This window comes from Lepisosteus platostomus, chromosome 12, assembly GCF_059453375.1.
Source record: "Lepisosteus platostomus isolate fLepPlt1 chromosome 12, fLepPlt1.hap1, whole genome shotgun sequence".
NCBI classification, from domain to species: Eukaryota; Metazoa; Chordata; class Actinopteri; order Semionotiformes; family Lepisosteidae; genus Lepisosteus; species Lepisosteus platostomus.
In genome coordinates, this window is record NC_142622.1 from 38,903,844 (window position 1) to 38,926,654 (window position 22,811).

General features: G+C 32.5%; 1 protein-coding gene across 5 annotated transcripts in view; it reads right to left on the reverse strand.

Annotated features, from left to right (window-relative positions):
- The window catches only part of csmd3b (CUB and Sushi multiple domains 3b), a 561,056-nt gene that overhangs the window by 241,885 nt on the left and 296,360 nt on the right, over positions 1-22,811 (reverse strand). For all 5 annotated transcript variants that reach the window (XM_088601884.1, XM_088601883.1, XM_088601882.1 and 2 more), the window contains exons 7-9: positions 14,700-14,777; positions 1,296-1,383; positions 734-858 (exon numbers count right to left, since the gene is read on the reverse strand). In XM_088601884.1, the coding sequence (XP_088458010.1) occupies positions 734-858; positions 1,296-1,383; positions 14,700-14,777 (291 nt within the window). The remainder of the gene's footprint in view (positions 1-733; positions 859-1,295; positions 1,384-14,699; positions 14,778-22,811) is intronic.

A 22,811-nucleotide genomic window follows, 5' to 3' on the forward strand; every position in this document is an offset into this window, starting at 1 on the left:
AGACATATAAACAATGAGGAATTTGAGCACTTCTCTTATTTAAGAAACAAATTCATCAAAAAAGAAAGAAAATTGGTAAATATAACTCACAAAACCAGAAACAGTATGTTAATGCACAATAAAACTAAGAAAATATATTGTTAATGCCACTAGAGTACACAGATATTGTAGTGGACAACAGTACCATGGCAGGAAAATTATCTGTCTTCACTGCAGAAAACACTAAAACTTAAGTATCAAGTTCTGAGAATCAGCATACAGTATGTGGCAGGTGCAGCAAAGGCAAAGAGCATGTGTCCAAGAAAGATTAAATCTGAAGCACTTACTGAATAAGGGATACTTTGGCTAGCTGAAACCTGGAACTTTTTTTCCTGTCACATCCTATTTCCAATATAGTGATAATGTCGGAGAATACTGGCTTTGGAAGCTCTTAAAGCATTTTAAGATTCATTTTGTTCTATGCAGTCCAACTTCCTTTCTTTTTCCTTGTAAGAAGATAAAGCTATCTATCCAACATTTAACGGCTTTATCCAATAAAGTGTCACAGGGGAGCCAAAACCTATCCCATCAAGCAATGGACACAAGGCTGGATACGCGCTGGGCGGAACTCCAGTCTATCACAGGGTGAAGGATCCCAGTTAATCAGTTTCAACTTCACACGGGGCTGGTCTGTTCCATGTATGTTTAAAAGGTATATCAATCAACAAAAGTTTCACTGGCTTTCAGGGCTTACCTTTGCATACAGGTCTGTGGTCACTCCAGGCTGCAAACACTTCTGCAACTCGTTGACACGTGATGGTTTTTGACCCTTGCAGCACATGGTCTTCATCACAAGTAAACTGAGCAGTAGCACCAATGCTTAAATTGTAAACAGACAAAAATATATCAATAAAACAATTCATATTTTAAATGTTGAATGCAATAGCAGCACCGACATTATGTGATAATCCTTTCCTACTTTTCAATATAGCATGAAAGTTGCACAGCTTTCGCTTCACAATTCCTAAGGATAATTTTAAAAGTTCACATTGAGAAAAGAGACATTGGTTGAAAATATGAACACAATAACCCCCTACCACCACTAGCGAAATTGCAAATTCAGCTTGAGTGTTTTGAGTGACAAAATGGATGCCATTTTACACCACAGCAAAAACCTTTTACCACCACTGTGTAAAACATCTGTTGTTACCTCGTCTGCTGCATCAGTATTTATATGGCGAACAATATTCAAACTTTCAAAGATTTTAACGTCAGTAAGATACTGTACAAAGCACTTTTCTTGTAGACTTGATTACCTAAAGTCTGAGCCTATCCTTTTGCCATTCTCCGGCTCTCCAGGGTCTGGACAAGAATTGGAAGCCTGTTTAATTCCTCCTTCATTCACTATAAAAAAGAAGAACATACGTTAAATAATATATATAATCTTTACCACACTCTTAACGTCAGGGGATTGCTACAGCTATCTATAATCTCTAACACTGTATAATTGTCTTTAATCTTATTGCTTTAATACATTAAGACCTTTAAAAGCTCTCAAAATATCAAACATATCTGTAACTTTATATTGTTATTCTACTGCAATATAAAATTGTATTTAAAAGTGGTCACGATAAATGGTGCTGTTTGTTGCTTAAAATAGATAATTTGAAATCACAAAACTAACAATTTTAATCAAAATTATGGTATTATTATTATAATTATTGTACAGTTATAACTAGAACACTATACAAAATGTACACATTTAATGTCATTCTAATATTTTTACTTTAATAATAAATCAGGAATGTAAAATAACTGAATTTTGCATTTCAAAATAAGTCTTACATCAGTCTAGTTAATATACAGTATTAAAGGTAAGATATATATTTTGTGCCATTATAACTATCTGAGTGATTTGACCTGAGAGTTCATGACAGATTATCTCAGTAAAACATCTCTTCAGAGAAAAGAAAAATAAAACTGCTGCAGGCATGAATTTAAAAAGTTGACATAAAGATTATTAATTCTGAGCACTTTCCATCTGAAGTAGAGAATGGTTTGTCAGTTTTTATTTTCCCTCTGAATGAACTAATTTAAGTTCTGCACATTAGTATTCTCCACCATGGTGTTAGTGGGAGGTTCATAAAGTGCTAATTAAAATGAAGTTCTGACCATGCTTAATTTATACATTTAGGTTTGGAGGACGCATTGATTAAATTAACAACCATTTAAAAACATGTATATCTACAGTATATATCAGAGTACTGGAGGAGACAAATTGACACAAATAAGAGTTTCTGTCTTTGTCAGCTCAGAATTACTTTACTTCTGCAATAAAGATGCATTTTTACAGAAACCAAAAAAAACAGGGGTTTTCCAATTCATTTTGGAACATGGCATTAGTACCGTGATTCTGGGCTGCTAGTACAATTCCTGTGATACTCTGCTGTATCTAGTATGAGTGTTATTTGGCCCAATTCCTTCAAGAAGCAAATGCAAAGCTTGGTAACTGTAAAATAGAATTACTGTTAATGATGTCATACTGCCTTAATATATACGAGGACAGCACCTGTTTTTCTTAAGAATTAGATGTTTTACATGATACAGTACATGTAAAATGAAATTGTTATATAAGTCCACAGCCACAAATGTTGATAAAATAACATTTATAGACAACTAACTGAATTCCTCAAAAATGAATATTTCACATATGTAGTTAGACGTCAATTTATACTAAGAGGTGGTAGACATATACAGTATGTGAAAAAGCATTTGAAAAGAAAATTAAATATAGTATAAATGTTGGTATTGGACCTTTGTTTTTCAATATGTATATCAAACGTGTTTATTTTGTATTTTTATGTTAATTGTTGGCCAGTATCAAATGAATGTTACTCAGAACATAGGTTTGTAATATATGCTAACATATTTTAACAATTCAGTATTCATTTGGTATATTATACATTTATTAAAAGTAGAAGATAATGTTTTACTAAGATTAACTCTTTGGACAGTTGAACTTGACATTCAGCTGTTCAAAATACCAGAATGTATTTTTCACTAGTAACCTTGACATTTGGCCAACAGAATTTAGATTTTGTACAGCACAGAAGATTAATGAATAGCCAATTTTCACCTCATTAAAAGGGACATGCATTTAAAAAAACCTGAATTAACTCCCTGCATCTCTGCAGAAAATGTTTGCTTCCCTCTCTGGTAAGACTAATGGGGAAAGGATTATTTCTGTCAGTTTAATTCCAATAATTCTATAGCCATTTAAGTGTCAATTATTATGAATGAATCACTTGAGTTTTTTAGAGAAAGTCAATCATTATAATAGAGGTTCACTTATACATGCATAAGAACATCCGTCTGTCCTTTCGGATGAGACGTTAAACCAAGGTTTCTCAAAAAGAGTAGGGGTGTAAGACCTGGCCAAATTTCCCCCTGGCCCTTACTTATCATAGTCTCCTAATAATCCCCATCTATGAATTGGCTTTATTACTCTGTTCTCCTCCCCACTGTTAGCTGATGTGTGGTGAGCGCTCTGGCGCACTATGGCCGCTGTCGCATCATCCAGGTGGATGCAGCACATTGGTGGTGGTGGAGGGGAGTCCCCATTGCCTGTAAAAGCGCTTTGAGTGGAGCGTCCATAAAAGCGCTATATACTGTAAGTGTTAGCAATTATTATTATTATTAACATAAGAAAAGTTACAAATGAGAGGAGGCCACTCAGCCCACCTAACTCATTTGGTAATGTGCTTATTACTTTATGCTTATGCTTTATATACTGTACTGTATATAGTCAGAAGATTCTCAGCACTGAACTGCATTTATATTAAACAACAGTACCTATAAATATATATACAATATAGGTGGAGGTTACTGTTATGTTGTGTTTTGATTTTGTTTTTTAATAAAATTATTCCAAATAATAAATAACAAAGGGCCTGTTTTCTTATACAATATGTACTGTAGGTACAGTAAGACAAAGGTCTTGACAATTTAATTAGCAGTTCTGATACTGCTACTCTGATACTAATACTCAATACTTTTTACACACCATGCAAGTATTTCCCCCAGTGAACCAAATGCAATTTCTAGCAGATACAGATGCCAATTTGATAACCATGTTTATAAAATTGAATCCAGGTTATATTTCAGTGACCAATTAGTTGTGAAAATATTTATTAGGTTCATACTTTACTTAAAAAAAAAGTTTTACAAGAATTAACAACACCAAATGACACAGTCCTAGTGGTAGATATGCATATTTAATATTGTTTATTTTTATAGTGACAGAGAAAAATTGGTAAAATTGACACTACTTCAATATTTATGACTGTGTCAATAATGTATAATAAACCACATTCTTGCTAATAACATTTCTTTCCCTATCAAGAAGAGAATAATTACCTCCTGGAAAGGCTTCTTGGTATTTCAACTGAAAACACACATTTTTCTGTTGAAAATAGGTATGGTTAATTGCTGGATATATTATTTAGCTGTAGACAGGGGGGTGGTAATGCATTTTTTTGCCAATAGATGCTTTACACTCCTATTAAAAAATATCAAAATTTGCCATTTATTTTTTATTAAAAGCACTATGATAAACACTTCATCTTACTGCACATTTCCTTGAACTGTACTGGTAACCCTGCTCTTATATGAAAAGAGAATTAATTTCTGAGTTGCCAATCCCGTAAAACCAATTGCACAATGTGCCCATACATCCTGGAGGTTCAAATTTCATCTGAATCTTAAGATGTCTGGAAGTATAGCTGATTGTTTCAGACTGCAAAAATAACTCTTGTAATTGGCTTTGCCTTTGTGGGACACAGCAGAATTCAGATACCTGTAGCTTGTATCATATTTTTGGGGGACTACTGTGTTCTATGTAAGATTATTGTTGTGAGTACTGCATAATGGAGAAACGTATTAAACAGCAAATATAATTTTATAAAAAGTATTCATGTTCAAGGCTTATGTTTTTATAATGCTGTATTCCAACATAAATGTAACAGTTACATTTTACCAGTTTACCACAGAGTTTACCACAGAGCCTTAAACATTTAACATTTTCCATTCCTTGAATATAAAACAAGGACATGTTAGTGCTTACTTCAGTCAGATATAACGACAAGAATCAAGAGGAACTTTGTAAGATAAATATAAAACACAATAGAATGTCCGATTTAGGTTGTAGCACCGTAAAGAAGCAGAAGTACAGTATAGTAAAGAATAGTAAAAGTAGTAAGAAGTGGTAAATAGAAGTAATATTAGAAGACATTTTTAGAGTAATTTAGAATTGTAGAACCCGTTATTTAGAAGCCATAAGAAATTAATACTAATAATTCATTTTTTAAGTCAGAAGTATAGTTCTCCTTTTTGAGCTACACATTTAAATTTGATTTTAAATGATAGATGTGTACTGGGTATTTCTTAAAAATATATAAATTATTATTAGTAGTAGTAGTAACATGGAGTTTTGAACTTAAATTCGATCAGACATTTGAATGTCACATTAATGACAGTTATATTAATATTTCAGGCAAGCGCTTTAAAAAAAACTTAAAAATATGATGATAGAAGCTTTCTTTGATCCAATAGTCAAAATATGTCTCTGATATGTCGTTATATACAGTTGTGAGAAAGAGTTTGCGAACCCTTTGAAATAATCTGGATTTCTGCATGAATGGTTCCTAAAATGTGATCTGATATTCATCTAAGTCATTATAATAAATAAAGACAGTGTTATCTAACAAACAACACGCACAACATTTTACATTGTCATATCTTTACTGAACTCTAGGATAATGACATTTTAAAAAGAGGGTAATTGGAGTCAGGTATTCCAATACACTCAGGTGTAGGTTTGAAATGCCCTGCCGTATAAAAAAAGCACACAACTTTAGTCACCTGCTCTTCACAACAGAATTCTGAAGTGCCATATGGCCCGATCAAAAAAGATTATAGAGGAGGAGCTCATAAGACTGGAAAGGGTTACAAAAGGATTTTTAAAGACTTGGGCCTCCATCAATCCAAAGTCAGGCAGATAGTTTACAAATGGAAGAAGTTCTACACCGTTGCAACTCTCCATAGGAGTGGGTGTCCTACAAATATCAATGCAAGGGCATGCCGTACAGTCTCAAACAGGTGACAAAGAACCCTAGGGTGACAGCTAAGGATCTTCAGGCATCTCTTGAACTTGATAACGTTTGTATTAATAAGTCTACCATAAGAAAAACACTGAACAAGATTGGTGTTCATGGGCGGCTACCATGGAGGAAACCACGGCTCTCCAAAAACACATTTCCCCTCAAGTTTCAGACCACCTGGATGTTCCATAGCACTACTGGAATAATGTTCTATGAATGTTTGGAGAAAACAAAACACCGACATACAGTACCAACACCAAAACCTCATCCCAATTGTGAAGCATGGTGGAGGGAGTACAATGTTGTTGGGCTGCTTTGCTGTCTCAGGGCCTGGGCGGCTTGCAATCATTGAGGGACCAATGAATTCCAAGTTGTATCAGGAAATTCTAAATGATCAAAAACTCAAAAGAAGTTGGGTCATGCAACATGACAATGATCCAAAACACAGAAATAAGTCCTGACCTCAATCCCAATGAAATTCTGAGGCATGATCTAAAACAGGACATTCAAGCAAGACATCCCCAAAACATACATGGACTGAAACAGTTTTGTATAGAGGAATGAGCAAATACTGTATACCTCCTAATCACTGCGCAGGTCTGATAAGAAGCTACAAAAGCATTTGGTATTGCCAATAAAGGAAGTTCCACTATTTACTAAATATAAGGGTTCACATACTTTTTCCATCGATGACCTCGATTGTTTAAAAGATTTGTTCAATAAAGATGGCAATATAAAATGTTGTGTGTGTTGTTTGTTAAATAAGACTGTCTTTATTTGTTATTATAACTTAGATGGGGATCAGATCACATTTTAGGATCCATTCATGTAGAAATCCATATAATTCCTATGGGTTCACAAACTTTCTCACAACTGTATCTTTCAAAATTAGGTTGCTGTTCCCATCCTTTATTTTATCTAACAGATGATATGCCAATGTGTGTCAGAGTGGCTTCACTGGTATTGAATATTAAAGGAGCTCTAGAAAAGGCGTTTTCATAAGAACAAGCATGAAATAGGAAACAGCCTTTTGGCACCTTCGAGTGTTCGGTAACATTTTTATGAAATATACTACAAGTAATTTGTTTAGCTGACATAAAAATGGGATAGAACTTTCTATATTGTAGTGTTTCTATAAACTACTATTAGAACCTTAGGACTTGTTTGGGAAGTGCTTCCTTGGAAATAATGTTGTATTTTATTTAAATCTTAATTGACTCAATGAAATCAAGCTAGAATTTTCACACATCACTGCCTACCTTGCCCACAAAAGCACAAAGAAATCCTACAACGATAATCTTTAACTTTTGTTACTACCAAAAGTTCAAGCCTTTGGCCAGCAGATTTCCATAATTATTGATTCAATATATATTGGTTTTAACGAACCAAGCTTGTTCTAGAATAAAGAATGTCTCCAAATGAACATTTCCAACAGCACGCTTGCTTCTATGAAGTCATGATCTTAATTCTTTGGCAACAAGGAGAAATATGAATTGCAGGTTAATTGGCCTCACCAAACTGCCAAGAAATTGTCATACATGGGAGTTTGTTAGTAAAATAAACTACAAGCATCTTGCATGGTATAAAAAGTTCTTACTTAGATGTTTTGTACTATATTGTATATTTCTTTTAAAGTCACCGTTCATTAAATCTGAAATTTGAAATATTTTAATGCTACATGTAAAAATAGTTCATAGCCTGCAGCAAAATATTGCCATGTGTTATTACATTTAGTATTGAATGTTGTACCCTTAATATTTCCCCTACAGTTAGTGTCTTTAAATAACATTTTCCAAAAGCGGGGAGAGACACATACAGGATACTAAAGATATCCTTTCTTATTTACAAAAAACATTTCTGATTCTATGTTTGTTATTGATGTGAGAAAAACAAAAGCTTCACATTAATGATGGAGTATCAGGGCCTTGGTGAGCACACGAAAGATTAAAGAAAACCAATTATGAAAATGAAGAAAATCTTTAATGCCTATCAGTTACTATCAAAGACTTCTTGAGATGTCACAAAATACACCATTCTGCATGACAGAAAATTTGCATCATTAAAAGTTAGACCTGTGACTTAGCCTTGAAATTAGCTTTTTTGGCAGAGATATACTTTGAACCTGAAAACTAAGATATCTTGGCACTGCATTTATGGTGAATTAATTGAGCTATGAAATCAAAAACTCTTCTGGAAAAAGAAAATAAAGCACACAATCTCTACAAATACTAAACAATTTTTATTCAAGACAGTGTAAAAGACAGGAGCATGAAAGTAATGCTTTATCACAGCTAAAGAAAAAAAAACACAACAAAGTACAGTTTATTGTTAATATTCTGTTCCTACACTACTGTTGATGAATATGCTGAAGGCTGTGACCCTATGTGTGCTAAAAAATTCAGCATCTGCACAGATATTAAAGCAAAGGCTGAAAAGTGAGTCAATACATGAAATTTAATGAAACCCCAAAACAACTTGCACAATCTTGAAGAATTAGCAATAACAATATGAGATGGCAGTGTTAAGTGTTTTAAGAACCAGTTATAAATATTTATCTGTAATTTAAAGTGATTATTAGGCCAAAATAACCAATGTGGTGAAGGCACAATCTGCCACTTGTTTGTTAGCATCAAATTAGATTCCAAAATGCCAATACTGCTTTCTCAAAAAAGTTGAGAAAGGTCAATTAATTTTCTTTATAATGTGACATTGCTTAAATTGGCGTAGAATTAAATGCCATTTCTAACATAAGAAGAGTCTTACCTCCTGAACAAAAAAGCACACACTCATTTGGAAAATTGGAAAATGAATGTGCTTAATAATGTGCTCACTGAGGAAAGTCATTATAAGAGTGAAACTATTTTTTCAATGTGCTATTAAGCACTTAAGTCTGAATATTTGTTATTTGTCTTTAAATGTTTATATAAATACTATATTTATCTGCTGTGTTGCAGGTCTTTTTTCTTCTACAGTATAAAAAGTCTATCACCATTTGAGTGCACCTTGATCATTTTTGATTTTGACAAAAACACCTTTACAATTTGCAGTGTTATTTGGAATGGGTTTCTAAAGGTTCGGCTACCCAAAATATTAAAAAAGATGAGAAGTAAATGCAACAATGAACATTTAAATTAAAGGGTGCTCAATGATGAATAGCTAAAAAAATTCAAATTCACATCTCTTCTAATACTTTCACAAATGAAAATCAATTTCTATTATAGAAGATAGGAGAAACTCTAACAGCACACAAAAGTGTAATAGTACAGTCCAGTATACAAGGTTTTTGTGTCCTAGCTATATGATTTTGTTGATCACATACACTGGATCAAAAAGTGTATTCCATAAATTTCAGAAGCTCCAATTGAAACAAAAAATAAAAGTCCCATTCTTTGATATTAAGTCAAGGATAAGACTTGGGTGAAGCTCCACTGTCCATTATCACATGCAAAGAGACCCAGGCTTCAGCTACAGCTTTCAAGCTATTATTTTCATTAAGATATCCACTACTATACAATAGTAAAAAGCAAAATAAATTATACTTCAGAATGACATAATTTCACGTTGAGATCGTTACTGTAACTTTGCTGTGTTGCCTTCCAAAAAACCCAGATGAAGCAAACAATCTATAAAAAGGTTTATTGAGTACATTTTTTAGACTACTTCATCTGAGAGATGACAAATTGACAGAGAGGATAAAGTGGCTGAAAACCACAGGGGAATTTTACCAAGTGGTTGTATGAGGTTATGGATGCCAGCTGTCATTGGCTTCAGTTTTCAAACATGATAAAACCATTGGATTGTGCTGGGCCACACACTAGTTTATTTTGAATTTGGCTTTAGCTTTAAGCTACAATATAATATTTTAATTGCTCAAAGAAAGTAAACAATTGCATTTACGTTTTATACTGCTTAGTACCGCTTAGTAGGTAATGCCTCAATTTTTAATGAATTTTAGAAAGATAAATTTACTTTTCAGCCACTGGCTCTTCACATTCATTAATGCTCACTTTAAAAAAAATGAAACCTGTGCCAGAAATGGAAACTGACTAGCTAGCAATAAAAAAACAGTCTTATAGAAAAACTGTATTATACTAATAATTAGCTCTAAAAGCCCTGAATGTAACAATCCAATTGCAGGTCTGAAATGAAACTGGTTTCAAGGCTGAACCATATAAAATATAATTTCCTCATGCCCATTTTCTCAAAATCTGAAAATCAATTTTATTTTTAAAATGTTTTGAAAGTATATAAAATTACATACTTGACAAATACACCCACTTTATGTTGACAATATTACTTTCATTCACAAATGCAACAGTTGGAGAGGAGAAAATATTTGAGAGAATCAGGATTTGTGCTTTATGATTTTAAATTGAATTCTTAATGACACACATCTTTGAATGCGAAGTGAAGAAGAAAACAAAATGTTGGTTTTACAAAATATAGACTAGTTGGCTGTTGAAAAATTACTCCTCCTTTCTTCTTCTGACAGATTACAGCAATTCGTAGTGGATGATATAGTACAGTAAAAGAAAGCCCCCGCCAGGCCGATGAAAAAGAAGATTTCAGTGAGTATACTTGAGCAACATACATCTTACAATGTTGAATTATAGCAGGAAGGAGAACTGGGTAATCTATACAAACCCTCTTCCAGATGACAAAGTGTTCAGTGCAGACATTGATCTATCCTCAAAACTAGGACACTTTGGGAATGTTGCTACTTAGATAATCTGTCTTAGGTTTCCCATGGCAGCTTGGTTTACACCCCACTTTATAAATGTAGTGTATGAAATATAAAAAAGTCCAGAACTAACCTTTTCATTTAATTTTTTCACCTAAACTTGGCATAGGAAATTTGGATTTGTGCAATTTGAGTTAAAATGAGAAAACACCCATATAACTTTTCTACCATAAATATTTAGTCTTAGTTATGCATGTACAGTATATATTAAGCACTGTCCTTATTAATGGAAATCTTAAATTGAATGCTAGACCCCAAAAGGGAGTTGACAGGTAAGCTTTTGCTGTCTTGTGTGTTCACTGTTAAACTGTCAGAGACATTTTAAGAATTTCCCATTAAATTATTTTTTACAGGAAGGAAACAAAACGTAAAGAAATATGCTGAACATGTTTGTTAGAAAACGACTTTTTCAATTTATTTGTAGATTTTAGTACTGTTTAGATTGAAATTATCAGCTGCCTGCAAAGCAGGTTATTACATTTTTTAATTCAAATTGACATCATCTGATGTGAAATTTATATTTAATGGTTTGTATTTCTATTGATTCAGTCCGACGGCATTTGAATACTTCAAAAGGAGGTTCTTGAGCATCAATGTTCCCACTATTAATTGATTTTTTCATGTTATCTCCCTGTCCTGCCCCTTATGTGAATTACATGCAATAATTAAAATGCAAATACTGTATTTTTGAATATTACAGCAAACAAACAAACATGCAAAAGGCATGCAAATATACCAACAGCCAATTGTAAATGACTAGTACAAAGCTAGGGGATTTTTTAATAAATAAAGAAACGTGTTTTTATTGGACTAAAATGCTCCTTGCAGACTGCATAAAATTGTTAAATTATATTCTAAACTTAATGCATTACTCTTTTTAATTAAATTGTAATTAATTATTTTTTTAAATTATACATGGACATATTTATCAAACTTAAAAAAATGATGAACTGAAAAAATAAATATATTACAAACATGAATTTAGTTGATGATGGGCATATATTGATATTTTACAAATTAGAATTAGAACAGTCTAATCTACTTTAATACTAAACAGTCAGATATCTGTCACAAATGCACAATCTAATGCTTTTTGTCTATTTATTAGATCTGGAGTCCAACCAACTTGCTACAGTATATGCATTGTTCTCTTTTTAATGCACATACTGTATGTACAGTATATATTTCCTATAACAGAAGTTAATTACACACACTTACTCATTTAAACTTCACTATTTCTTTTGAATTGTTCCCAAGACAGTGGTTCTTCCCGATTCTTGTACAAATATTCAAATTCCAAGGGGATGCAATACATTTCATTTTGGTGTAATTATTGTTCAGCACATACCGTATCTACAGTATACTTGTAGAACTCATACCCTTGACAATAATGCATGTGTAAAATTAAAACTTCATAGTCATAAAATTGTCGGTAAAACTGATGTTGTGAACTAATGTACTGTATATTTTCTAGTGTTGCTATGGCAATAACATCAACTTGTTTCATTACGTTCATCTTTAAAGCTAAGATGTCTCCTGAAATCATTGAAATCATGTTTCACATAACCTACACTAGTGATTTTACTTTTAGGGTGGTATGTTTATATATATACAGTATATATATCTCCTCTGATTTTAAATTAATTATTGATAATTGATCATTTTAAGGGTACATTGTTTAAATTAATATGTAAAATGAAACAAAGTATTAAATGAAAAAATCCTTATTAACAAATTCTTTTTGAAAATGTGATTATTAAATGGCTAAAAAAATGATTATCGTACTCTATTATTGACATGATTTTATAAGTGCAGAGATTTGTAAAAATATCAAGTTTATCAGGAAATTACTTCCTGAATGTTATTATTTTGTAAGACACATTCATTCACAAAATGAATAACATTAAAAGGTGATGGATAATCATATCACTTGTTACAGAACAGAGTATAATTTTTAGATTGTAATCAGAATTTAATAAGGAAGGAGGTTCATACATTTACTTTACTTTAAGTACTTTAAATAGGATTAAGGTTAGGACACTCCTTCTACTGGTCCATAATTTCCAAACCAATGTCCCAGTGTGGTGACCGAGGACACTTTGCAGTAGGGGGTGCCTACTTTGGAAAAAACATTAAACTCAGGTCCTAAGTGTTGATTAAAAATCTCATGGCACTTATTAAAAAGGGCTGAATTGTTAACCCCACTGTCCTGACTAAATGCTATTTTTACAATCTTGCTTACCAAATGTTTCATCCTTTGTTCAACTGTTGAAGCAGTTGCTCACATCTCTGTTTTGATCTGTAGTGGGGCTATGGTCGTATAACAACTGCTAGTTGGAAGCTGCCCTTCAGTGGCAGGTGAAATTGGTCTATTATGAGTACAACTCTTTGGGGTACTTTGGAATTAAAAATACTAAATTAATGCAAGATATTGTTTTTCATTACTGAAAATGGGTCATCCTTTCACTCAGCAATGACTGAGTCAAGTCCAATAAAATCAAAAATGTGTTACATATCACCAATATATGGAATTAGTGGAAAGTAGTATCATCATGAGTTTCAGTGTGATTCTTTAGTATCGTCTTATAATGTGCAAGATTAAGTAAAAGGCTCCTCAGTCCCATCTACCAGATACAGGAGTATCTCATGTGTGCTTGAAGGTTTTCAAGGTCTGTAAAAAGCAGCATCACCCGATGAGCTGGGAGAATGTTTGTCAGTAACCACCTGGTTCATCTGATTATGAAGTCAGTTGAAATGAAAACCCACAAACACATCAGCCCTCCAAGACAAGGACTGTGATGCTAATGAAGCTGCAAGCTGGGATTGTTGGTTGGTTAACACAACAAGAATAGCTAATGCCATCATCACCCACTCAGTTCATAAATCCCATACTCTTCACGGAATATTTTTTTTTTGCTCTGATAGTTAAATAGTGCAGTTTTATTTAAGCTCACTCTGATCTTAATAATCAAATCTCCTGCATCTGGAGTGATGTTGATTCCAACATGATCTTATACTGTATCCAGATCATCAACACAGTTATATCATATTACAGTATGTAACTATAATTCAGCATTGTATTCACAAACTACAATATGATCTATATGACCAACTGTAGTCTGGAAACACAAAAGGGGAAACTTTTGTGTGCTTTAGTTTCAGTTATTAAAAGAACAATATTAAATGTTTAAAACCAATACTATTGTCAAATCCCAGTATCAATGGGTCACAACTTAGTTCATTTTATATATATACAGTAAGACCATTTATTAGCATATATTGTAGTATTACCTATAAATTATTAAAATAATTCCAACGCTTTCAATTTTTTTTAAATGATCATTATTTTTTATAACTTGTTTGTCTTATTATCATTATATTGTATTTCCAACAAGCATCATTAGAATTCTGGCATATGACTTGGTAATAACGCAGGATGGAAAATGTATTTGTTGAACATCTGCTTGTAGACTCTGTATATATCCTATTAAAGCATGGTGCTGGGAAATGACATATTTCAGTATAGTTTTTTTAACAATCAAAAGAGAATTATCCATTTGCTAAGCAGAACACCGTTACATTCATATTAGTGATCTTTTAAATTAGTATGAGCATCCTGTAAATTCTTAAATGGTGACAAAGTAAAGGCCATTCTTTAAGGCAAGAGCTTTTCATGCAGACAACACAATATTTGCATGTTACAATGTGCAAATAAAACTAATGACAAAAATGAAGTAGGGTTTAAATTAATAGTTTCACATAGACAACACAACACATAAAATCACAGATTTACCATAAAAAGTAACAAAAGGTAGACTCACAGATAGAAAACTTGTTGCTGTTGTCTTTGCCTGGGAATAATTTTACTCCTCTAGATTTAAAATCTACGGACCTTTTCACTAGTTAAGGAAAAAACAAAAACATGAAATCAGGTGAAACAGGTCTTAAATAAACTACTTGCATAAAAAGAAAGCATCCTCAAGCAAGTGAACAAAAGAAAATCAAATAATTTTAAGTATAATTTACTTGCAGCAAAAAGAAAATAGTATGCATATGTAAAGACAGGCAACCTTTAATGAAAATAAATAATATTAAGATGATAATAGCAGGTAGCAGGGCTTCTGTTCTTTTGTTCAGCTTGAAATTATTGGGTTTTCAATATATATTACTTTTTGGAAACAATTGGACACTTAACCTGGGCTTTGGTTTGACTGTAGGCTCTACGAAAGATTTTAGCCACAATGGGAGATTTGTCATACACTACCGCTATGGCATTCATAGCACAGACACCATATTGCAGACAACACTTGATAGCTTTCTAGTATGTTATTTTAAGGTAACATACTGAGATGAAAAATAAGTCAATGACAGATTGGGATCTTTTTATATATAATAAACAACTAGTACCCATTGACAACATTTAGGCTTGAGGACCCAATATCTCAGTCAAACAGAAGCCCCGTGAAGTTAATTAATGACAGGCATAATAAAACATTTTTTCTGAAAACATCATAAACAATGTTTTCCAAAGCTTATATGATTTCCCCTTTCGAGTTAGTGAGTGTCATCCAGCAAAAAAAAAAATAAACAAGGAAAGAAGGAAATAAATTCAAGAAGAAATAAAAACAGCATAATATGTTTCTGCTTTCATCACAAGTTTAAAACACTGGTTCATCAAAAGACATTGAGGCTTCATAATTCAATATGATATTCCGATGATGAGAAAATAGTTCAAAATAGATCAGGAGAATTTGAGATGTGGGAGAACTTCAGTGACTGCCTGAGACTCTGCTACTGCTCCATTCAAGAAGTCCCTTAGTAATTAATTATACAGTTCCTATCGTAAGTAAATGTAAGAGATGAAGTATTTTAAAATGTTGTTTTTTTTATATTCTGGGACAGGTTTACAATTTTCTGTGAACTTAAAAATTTTAATTGTACACTAATACTTTAATACACTTGCCAGCACATATTGCAGTTGTATACTAGTATTATTGTTTATTATATTACTTTCTAGAAAAGAAGTGAATTAAATTGTTTTAGTTATATGTGACTTTCATTTCAACTTTCAGTTGATAAGAAGTTTTGGATAAAAAAGATGTTTGCCCACCCTTACTGTATGTTTTGTACATAGTCAAAAAGGAACTCCTACATCCGCATAATAAAATAAGATTAAGTATTCATAATGAATATGTATCCATCTTTACCTAGTCATTGAAACTAAAAATGACTCATAATGTTAATATCAAAGGTATTTCTAACAGCAAACGTAGACTTAATCCTTGCTCGATTCACAGCAAACCTCACAAATGATATGTAATACATTGGATAAGCAAAAACAAAAAATACAGATATTTTTTTATTTTAACTTTTATGTCAGATACAGTGTAGGTTAACCATAGCACATAAAGGGCCTTTTTATAGCAGTTTCCTATCTGAGTTTATTAAGAATATTTGGAAATACATTCCAATGAATATATTTGAATGGAAACAATTATCACCCCATGCAGAATTTTGAAAAACTGGGAAACACCAAATGTAAACTGAAATATATTTAGTTATTCCTTCACAATATTAACTTGATCTCTATAAATTAACTACACAAAGTTATGCTGTATGTTTTTGTAGAAGTTATACAATTTTACAAAATACATGTATTTCTTACCTTTGTTGTGTCCACATCCCTGCAACACAATCTTGTTAAATAAATGGTATCCAAGAAGAAAAAGCAAAGCACAATATTTACGCAAAACTTTTGTTTTGGTCTAAATCTATTCCTAATACTTCTGCTTATCAGTTGACTTATCAAAAAATCTCTTTGTTGGAATTACTAAAATAAATCACAATATCTAATTCTGTACAATTTTCTCTTGTGATCTATGCAATGTGGTCAGCAGCATCCAGTACAGCAATGACAAATTATATCAGCTTTGGTTGTGGCAGTCACATAAGCAATAAATGTGTTATTATAAAGCTAAAGCTAAGGTTAGCTTCATGCTGCCCTGTTGTTCCATGCAAATATTGTAATATTGTTTAAGAAACAGTGTCAAGAATGAGGTTATGCTTATTGGTTTACAACATTGGCTTTGCAAAGTTCAGTAGAATGAATTCTTTGTGTCATGTTTTACTTTGCCTCATCATTGGGAGTTCATGTTAAGAATAAGGTTATATTTTCCCATCCATATAACATTGATCAGTTCAGGCCCTTTCTCTGTGTGACGCTCAAATAATGATACATTCTTTTTTCAACAAGATTAGACTGAGAGAAAGCCTCACTAAGTGTGGCATCTCCTGAGTTACTAAACCAGATTAGTGTATCCTGTATTCTAGAACTTCCATGCTAACTGAAACAACTTTTAATTAAATTAAACAAAATTAAAGTGAAGTAAGGCTCTCCTGCTCACATACAAAGCACTGAATATTCTAGCTATGTTTTAAGGGTTTATTACATGAGTATAGTCAAAAACTTAATCTGACATCTATAGGTCACTATCTGTATCTCTATCATTGCCTGAGATCCACAAAGTGGGCAACAGTACCTCTTTCTGCTGGAGAGTCCCAATCCATCAGATTTTATAGGTCACCATGAAATCACAAATTTCAGTTGATATGGAACAATTCCAATGTGACCAGTTAAATAGGTGATTTGTTAAATTAAGTAATTTAGAGATCATTTAGGAAGGAAAATCTAAGAACTTTTAGCCATCAAGGACCACGGCTCTCTTAATTGAACATACAGTATTACTGGCTTGATTGATCAATAACTTTCAGGTGTTGTGAATCTATAAAAATAGGTGACCTAGAAGGCTAACTGAATTGAGATGAATCAAGGCCAGATCCAAACACTCATGCATTAGAAACTCTGAATTTGGACATTTTTAAAACATGTTTATTTATCTTTCCCTATAGACTTTCATTTAGAGTTTTCATTGTTTTATTGTTATTGTTATTGGCCAGTTTGTCAAAACTTGTTTCCATTTTTTCTTTCTTTGATTTCACTTCAAGATATTTAATACTTGGCTTTTAAAATAAAATGTATTATTTTTTACATTCAGAATAATAGTAAAAAATGAGAGTCTTCTTACTTTTGAAGACAAAAAGCAACAGTAGCAGAAAACAGCAGAATTATTCAGGGAGGGAAAATACCATAACTACTTCATGCATGAATGTATGCAAGTACTGTATCTGTCTGAAATTAAATCTTTAGTTGTGAATAGAAACAGTTGTGAATGCTAATGATGTTTATTTAAAAAAGACTTTATGTTACAGTTATGTTATTCAGTTATTTATATTTTATGTTGAGGACCACCTCGGTTTCAGTTCTGAAAGTGTAATTCTGAATCCAGTGAAGAGGGAAAAACAAAGTCACTATCTTTTGAAAATAATAATCTAATAAAATAAAATGAGACAAACTAATTTTGTATGTAAGGAAGCTGACTAAAGCATTGTCACAGTTGTGTTTATCAATGGAAAACATGGTTTACCATCCACTGCAGTTAATAAAAAGTGTCTGGTACTGTAGACCTATATACACCACATCATTTAAAACAAAAAACATTTGGAAACTTAATTAACAAATCTGTCACTTAGAATACGTAATATGCACTGAATCAACTTTTGATTGTCAGAACATAAAACTCCACATAGCTTACTACAGAACAATATAAATCAATGTGTTTTTAATGCTAGATATTGTTTGCCTTGTTTCTTATGCTCATAGATTGTAGTCTGTATAATACCACAAGAATATGTTTTCTCAATTCTGCCTTCAATGTTAAGCATTTTTAAGCTTTCTGGGTTTTCATACATATTAAAAACAATGTTGAAATATAGGTTCTCATTGCAGACAGTGCAATAGCACAAATATAATTGTTAAAGGAAGGCATTCTGATGAAAATGTATTAATTCCTCATAAATTGAAACTATGACAAAACAAATCATTAATGATTTTAATATTGCTTAGGAGTTTGTGTTAAAACATTGGGAATCTAATGATAATTTAGAGTGTAACATTTTTATTATAAATGGTATAGAATTTATTAAGTAAAGTGTTAAGTAAAAAAAAAACACTTCTAAAACTGTGGCTAAAAATCTGAGACAGGATATGGTTAATTATTCTTCTCTCCAAACCTGGATTAGACAAATGAGGGAGAAAATAATTGTCACCTAATCTCATACCTTGTCACCTAATCACATACTCCTAGATCTAAAAGAAACAAATAAAGAATATCACAAAACAACAAAGAAAAAAGAAATATAACCGAATGTATAAATTCTATAAATTCATCAAAATGAGCTTCATAATAGTTTCCTGCTAATATAATTTAGACTTGCTTACTGCAGATGTTGCTGTCATGCCGAGTTATTTGACCTCTTTTTCTTGCCATGTCTTCTAAGACATTTTTGATATAAAACAAACTGCTCTTAATATCACATTAGCTTTCATAAATGTGCTTCTTTCTGCATAATCGATTCACGTTTTGTCAGTAATACTAGGATTGTCTTAATGCTATGTCATATACAATTCTAACATTATAATGTTTTCATTCTGACAGTGTTCCATGTTTCATGTTGAACATTTATCATGTTTGATTCATATTTTGTCCATATTTTCTGTGATTGAGTTTGATAATTCAGTCTAAAATCAAATGTATTAGTTTATTCATTCAATTAGACCAAAGGGATGTGTTTCTATTTTACATTAGTATATTTTAGACTCTTTTTTTATTTATTTTTTTCATAAAACAAATAGACAGATCAATTAAACATATAGATGGATGTGTTGAACAAACAATACAAACATAAAATATATGTACATGCACAGTACAGGACAACATAATACAGGCAGTAATAAAATGCAGTGGATTGTATTTCCAGAAGCATAGGAATATTTCTAGAGTGGTAGTGATCTGTACAGAACTGGTAAATCTAACCATGGTTAGATGGAAAGTGTTTTTCTATTTTTCCAGTAAGAAGCATTGTTTTCTTGGTGACAGGGCAATAGGTATGAGGATGTTGTTTTTATTTACCTGATCATTTTTTGTAAGATCTCCAGATAAGGACAGAGATGGTGATGGAGGAATGTGGCACCCCAAAAGAAGTGTGTTTTATTTTGCCAGAAGTGGGTAATGCCAGATGGCATGAAAGAACATATCTAAGTCAAAGACTGCCATTTCATACATCTAGTGTTGTGTTATACAGTATGTGCTCCATGATTGATTTTATATTGGATTAGCTGGTTGTTTGTATTGCTGCAAGTATTCTTATAAATTTGTGTCCAGAAATCAGTACTGATTGATAGAAAGGTCTTTTCCCATTTATTGAGTGGAAGGGAGATAGTTCAATAAATAGTATATCTTACTTTTATACTTAAACTATATTGGTGTATATGCACTCAGTGTCATAGTGAAGTTTGTGATTTTATTGATTTTCCATCAAACTGTCAGAGTTGTAGCAATCAGCATATTTTCAAAGCAGTTGTCGTGTTCTAGAGTCACACTGAGAAGAGCCAAATTAGTGCTGGGCATTTCTCTACATCCAGTTTTTTCTATTGCTATACATGAATCATGGTTGTAGTTTGGATGGTTCAATTTAGACAAGATAAGATCACCCCTGGAGCAGTTGGGGTTAAGGGCCTTGCTCAGGGGCCCAACGGAGTAGGATTCCTCTGCCGGCCACGGGATACGAACTGGCAACCTTCCAACTACAGGTGCAGATCCTTAGCCACAGAGCCACCATACTGTGTTAGGTATTGCAGTTAATTTGTCAGGTAATGGTAATGGTAAATGCCTGGGGCATTTAGGCCTCTTTTGTAAGGTTGGTAATTTTATCCTTGGTTTCTTGTTTTTTCCAATACAATTTTGTTATTAAGGTGTCTAATGTATAAAACTAATTGTTGGATTGGACTGGGCTAGTAGAAAAGTGTTTTGGGGCAGTACTGTTATATTGATAGCTGTAATGCATTCAATAATGGAAAGTCTTAAAAGTCATTCAATTATTTGATGAATCTTTGATAGTTTCCAGTACTGGAGTGAAGTTAAGATTAAACAACTCAAACAGGCTGGTGGAGATATTCACACCAAGGTATCTAATGCTGCCCATAGTGAGAGAGAAAGGAAGGTTTTGAGATGAAGCATTCCAACCATTCACAGGGAAGGGTAAAATTGTGGAAGTGTTCCAATTTATAGAATAGTTGGATATATTGGAATATATTGATGAGCTTAATGACTTCTTGGAGTGATTTGGTGATGATTTGTAGGTGGAACAGTACATCTGTATAGAGGCTGATCTTGTGAGCTGAGTTGATATTGTCATTTTGACTAATTGCAGCAGCTAATGATTAGATAAACAATACAAATAATGATACAGAGAGTGTACATACTTGTTTGTTATGTCATTAGCAGTGACTACAGCCCTGGGTGTGTCGTAAAGTATTTTTATCCAATGCAAATAAGAATGTCCAGTTCACTCTGTCAACTGCCTTTCTGTGTCCATAGATATAATTATATTTGTATTGTTTTGTGTTTGATTTGGTTGAAGAGACAGCACATATTGCTTGATGACTGTCTTCCTTGATGAAACCTGTTTGTTCAGGGTGAATGAGAGGTGGTTTCACAGTTTTGATGCAGATTGCTAAGGCTTTACAAATAATCTTGAGGTTAGCATTGATTAGAGATAGAGGACAGTAGCTTGTGCATATGACTTGGTTTTTATTTAGCTTAAATAGTATTATCTAAAGTGTATCCAAAGATTCTGCATGTTCTTTGTTTAATTTTTGTAGGATGGTTGTATTGTCAAGAAAGGAATTGATTTCTGCTGCCTTTTGCCGGACATGTATAATTTGTTGTAATAATATCATTTATGGCTTATGGTGTCTGAATGAAATTCCTTGGTATGTCCTTTATTGTTCATATGACTGAATTATATGATTATATGATTATCATATGATTGATATGATTTTGTTTATGCTAAATACTTTTCAAACGGATTATGTTGACATCTTCATAAAAACAACTTATATGCATAGTGTATTTTATGAATAATGTTGCCCAGCTGAAATTTGTTCAGGGAGGGGGGGTTGTTATAATAATTGTGTATCAAGTAGGTAGCTGTGTCAGCATGCGTAGGCTGCAAGAGAACAAGTAAAGGTTTATTCTGTGCTGAAAAGAGCCGAAACACAACATTTCAGCTGTGGAGCCAAACTTTGTTTTTTTTTCCTTCTCTTTTCAGCACGGAATAAACCTTTACTTGTTCCCATAATAATTGTATAGTTGTTATATTTTTGCAGCATTTTTTTCTTTCTTTATGTAAATCATCTTAAATGATTTTCCCTCTCACTACTATTTTTGCTGTTTTCCAAAGTAATGTACTGTACAGTAGGTATGGTATCAGGGGAATGCTTTTTTTTACAAAGATTGCCCACTCTCTTTTAAAGTATGCATCTAAATCTTGTTTGTAAGCAGTGTTGAATTGAAGCGCCATCTGGTGATGATTCTTTTAGGTATTTAATGTTAAGGTCGAAGTTGATTGGCACATGCTCAGAGACAGTGATTTGGGGAATTTTTGTATTAGATCAATTTTGGAAAATGAATGGTAAGCAAATTAAATGCTGTATATGAGTATTTTCTTACTGAATGATTTTGTAGCTTCAAACTATTACCCACCCAGAATGAAATCATTCATGCACTGTTTCAGAATTTCAGTTGAGTCACAAATGTTTGAATTATTAGAGGTTTTTTTTATCTATCCAAAGCTGGATTGTTAACTGTATTAAAATCCAACCCAATGACAATGGTTAAATATTTGAAATCCAGCAGCAAAAGCAGTTGTGAAAAAAATGTTTGCTCATCAGTATACAGTATGTTTGTAATGGTAAAATTGTGGTTGTTAACAGAATCATTGAAGATTATGTAACACCTTTCAGGGTCTGCTGA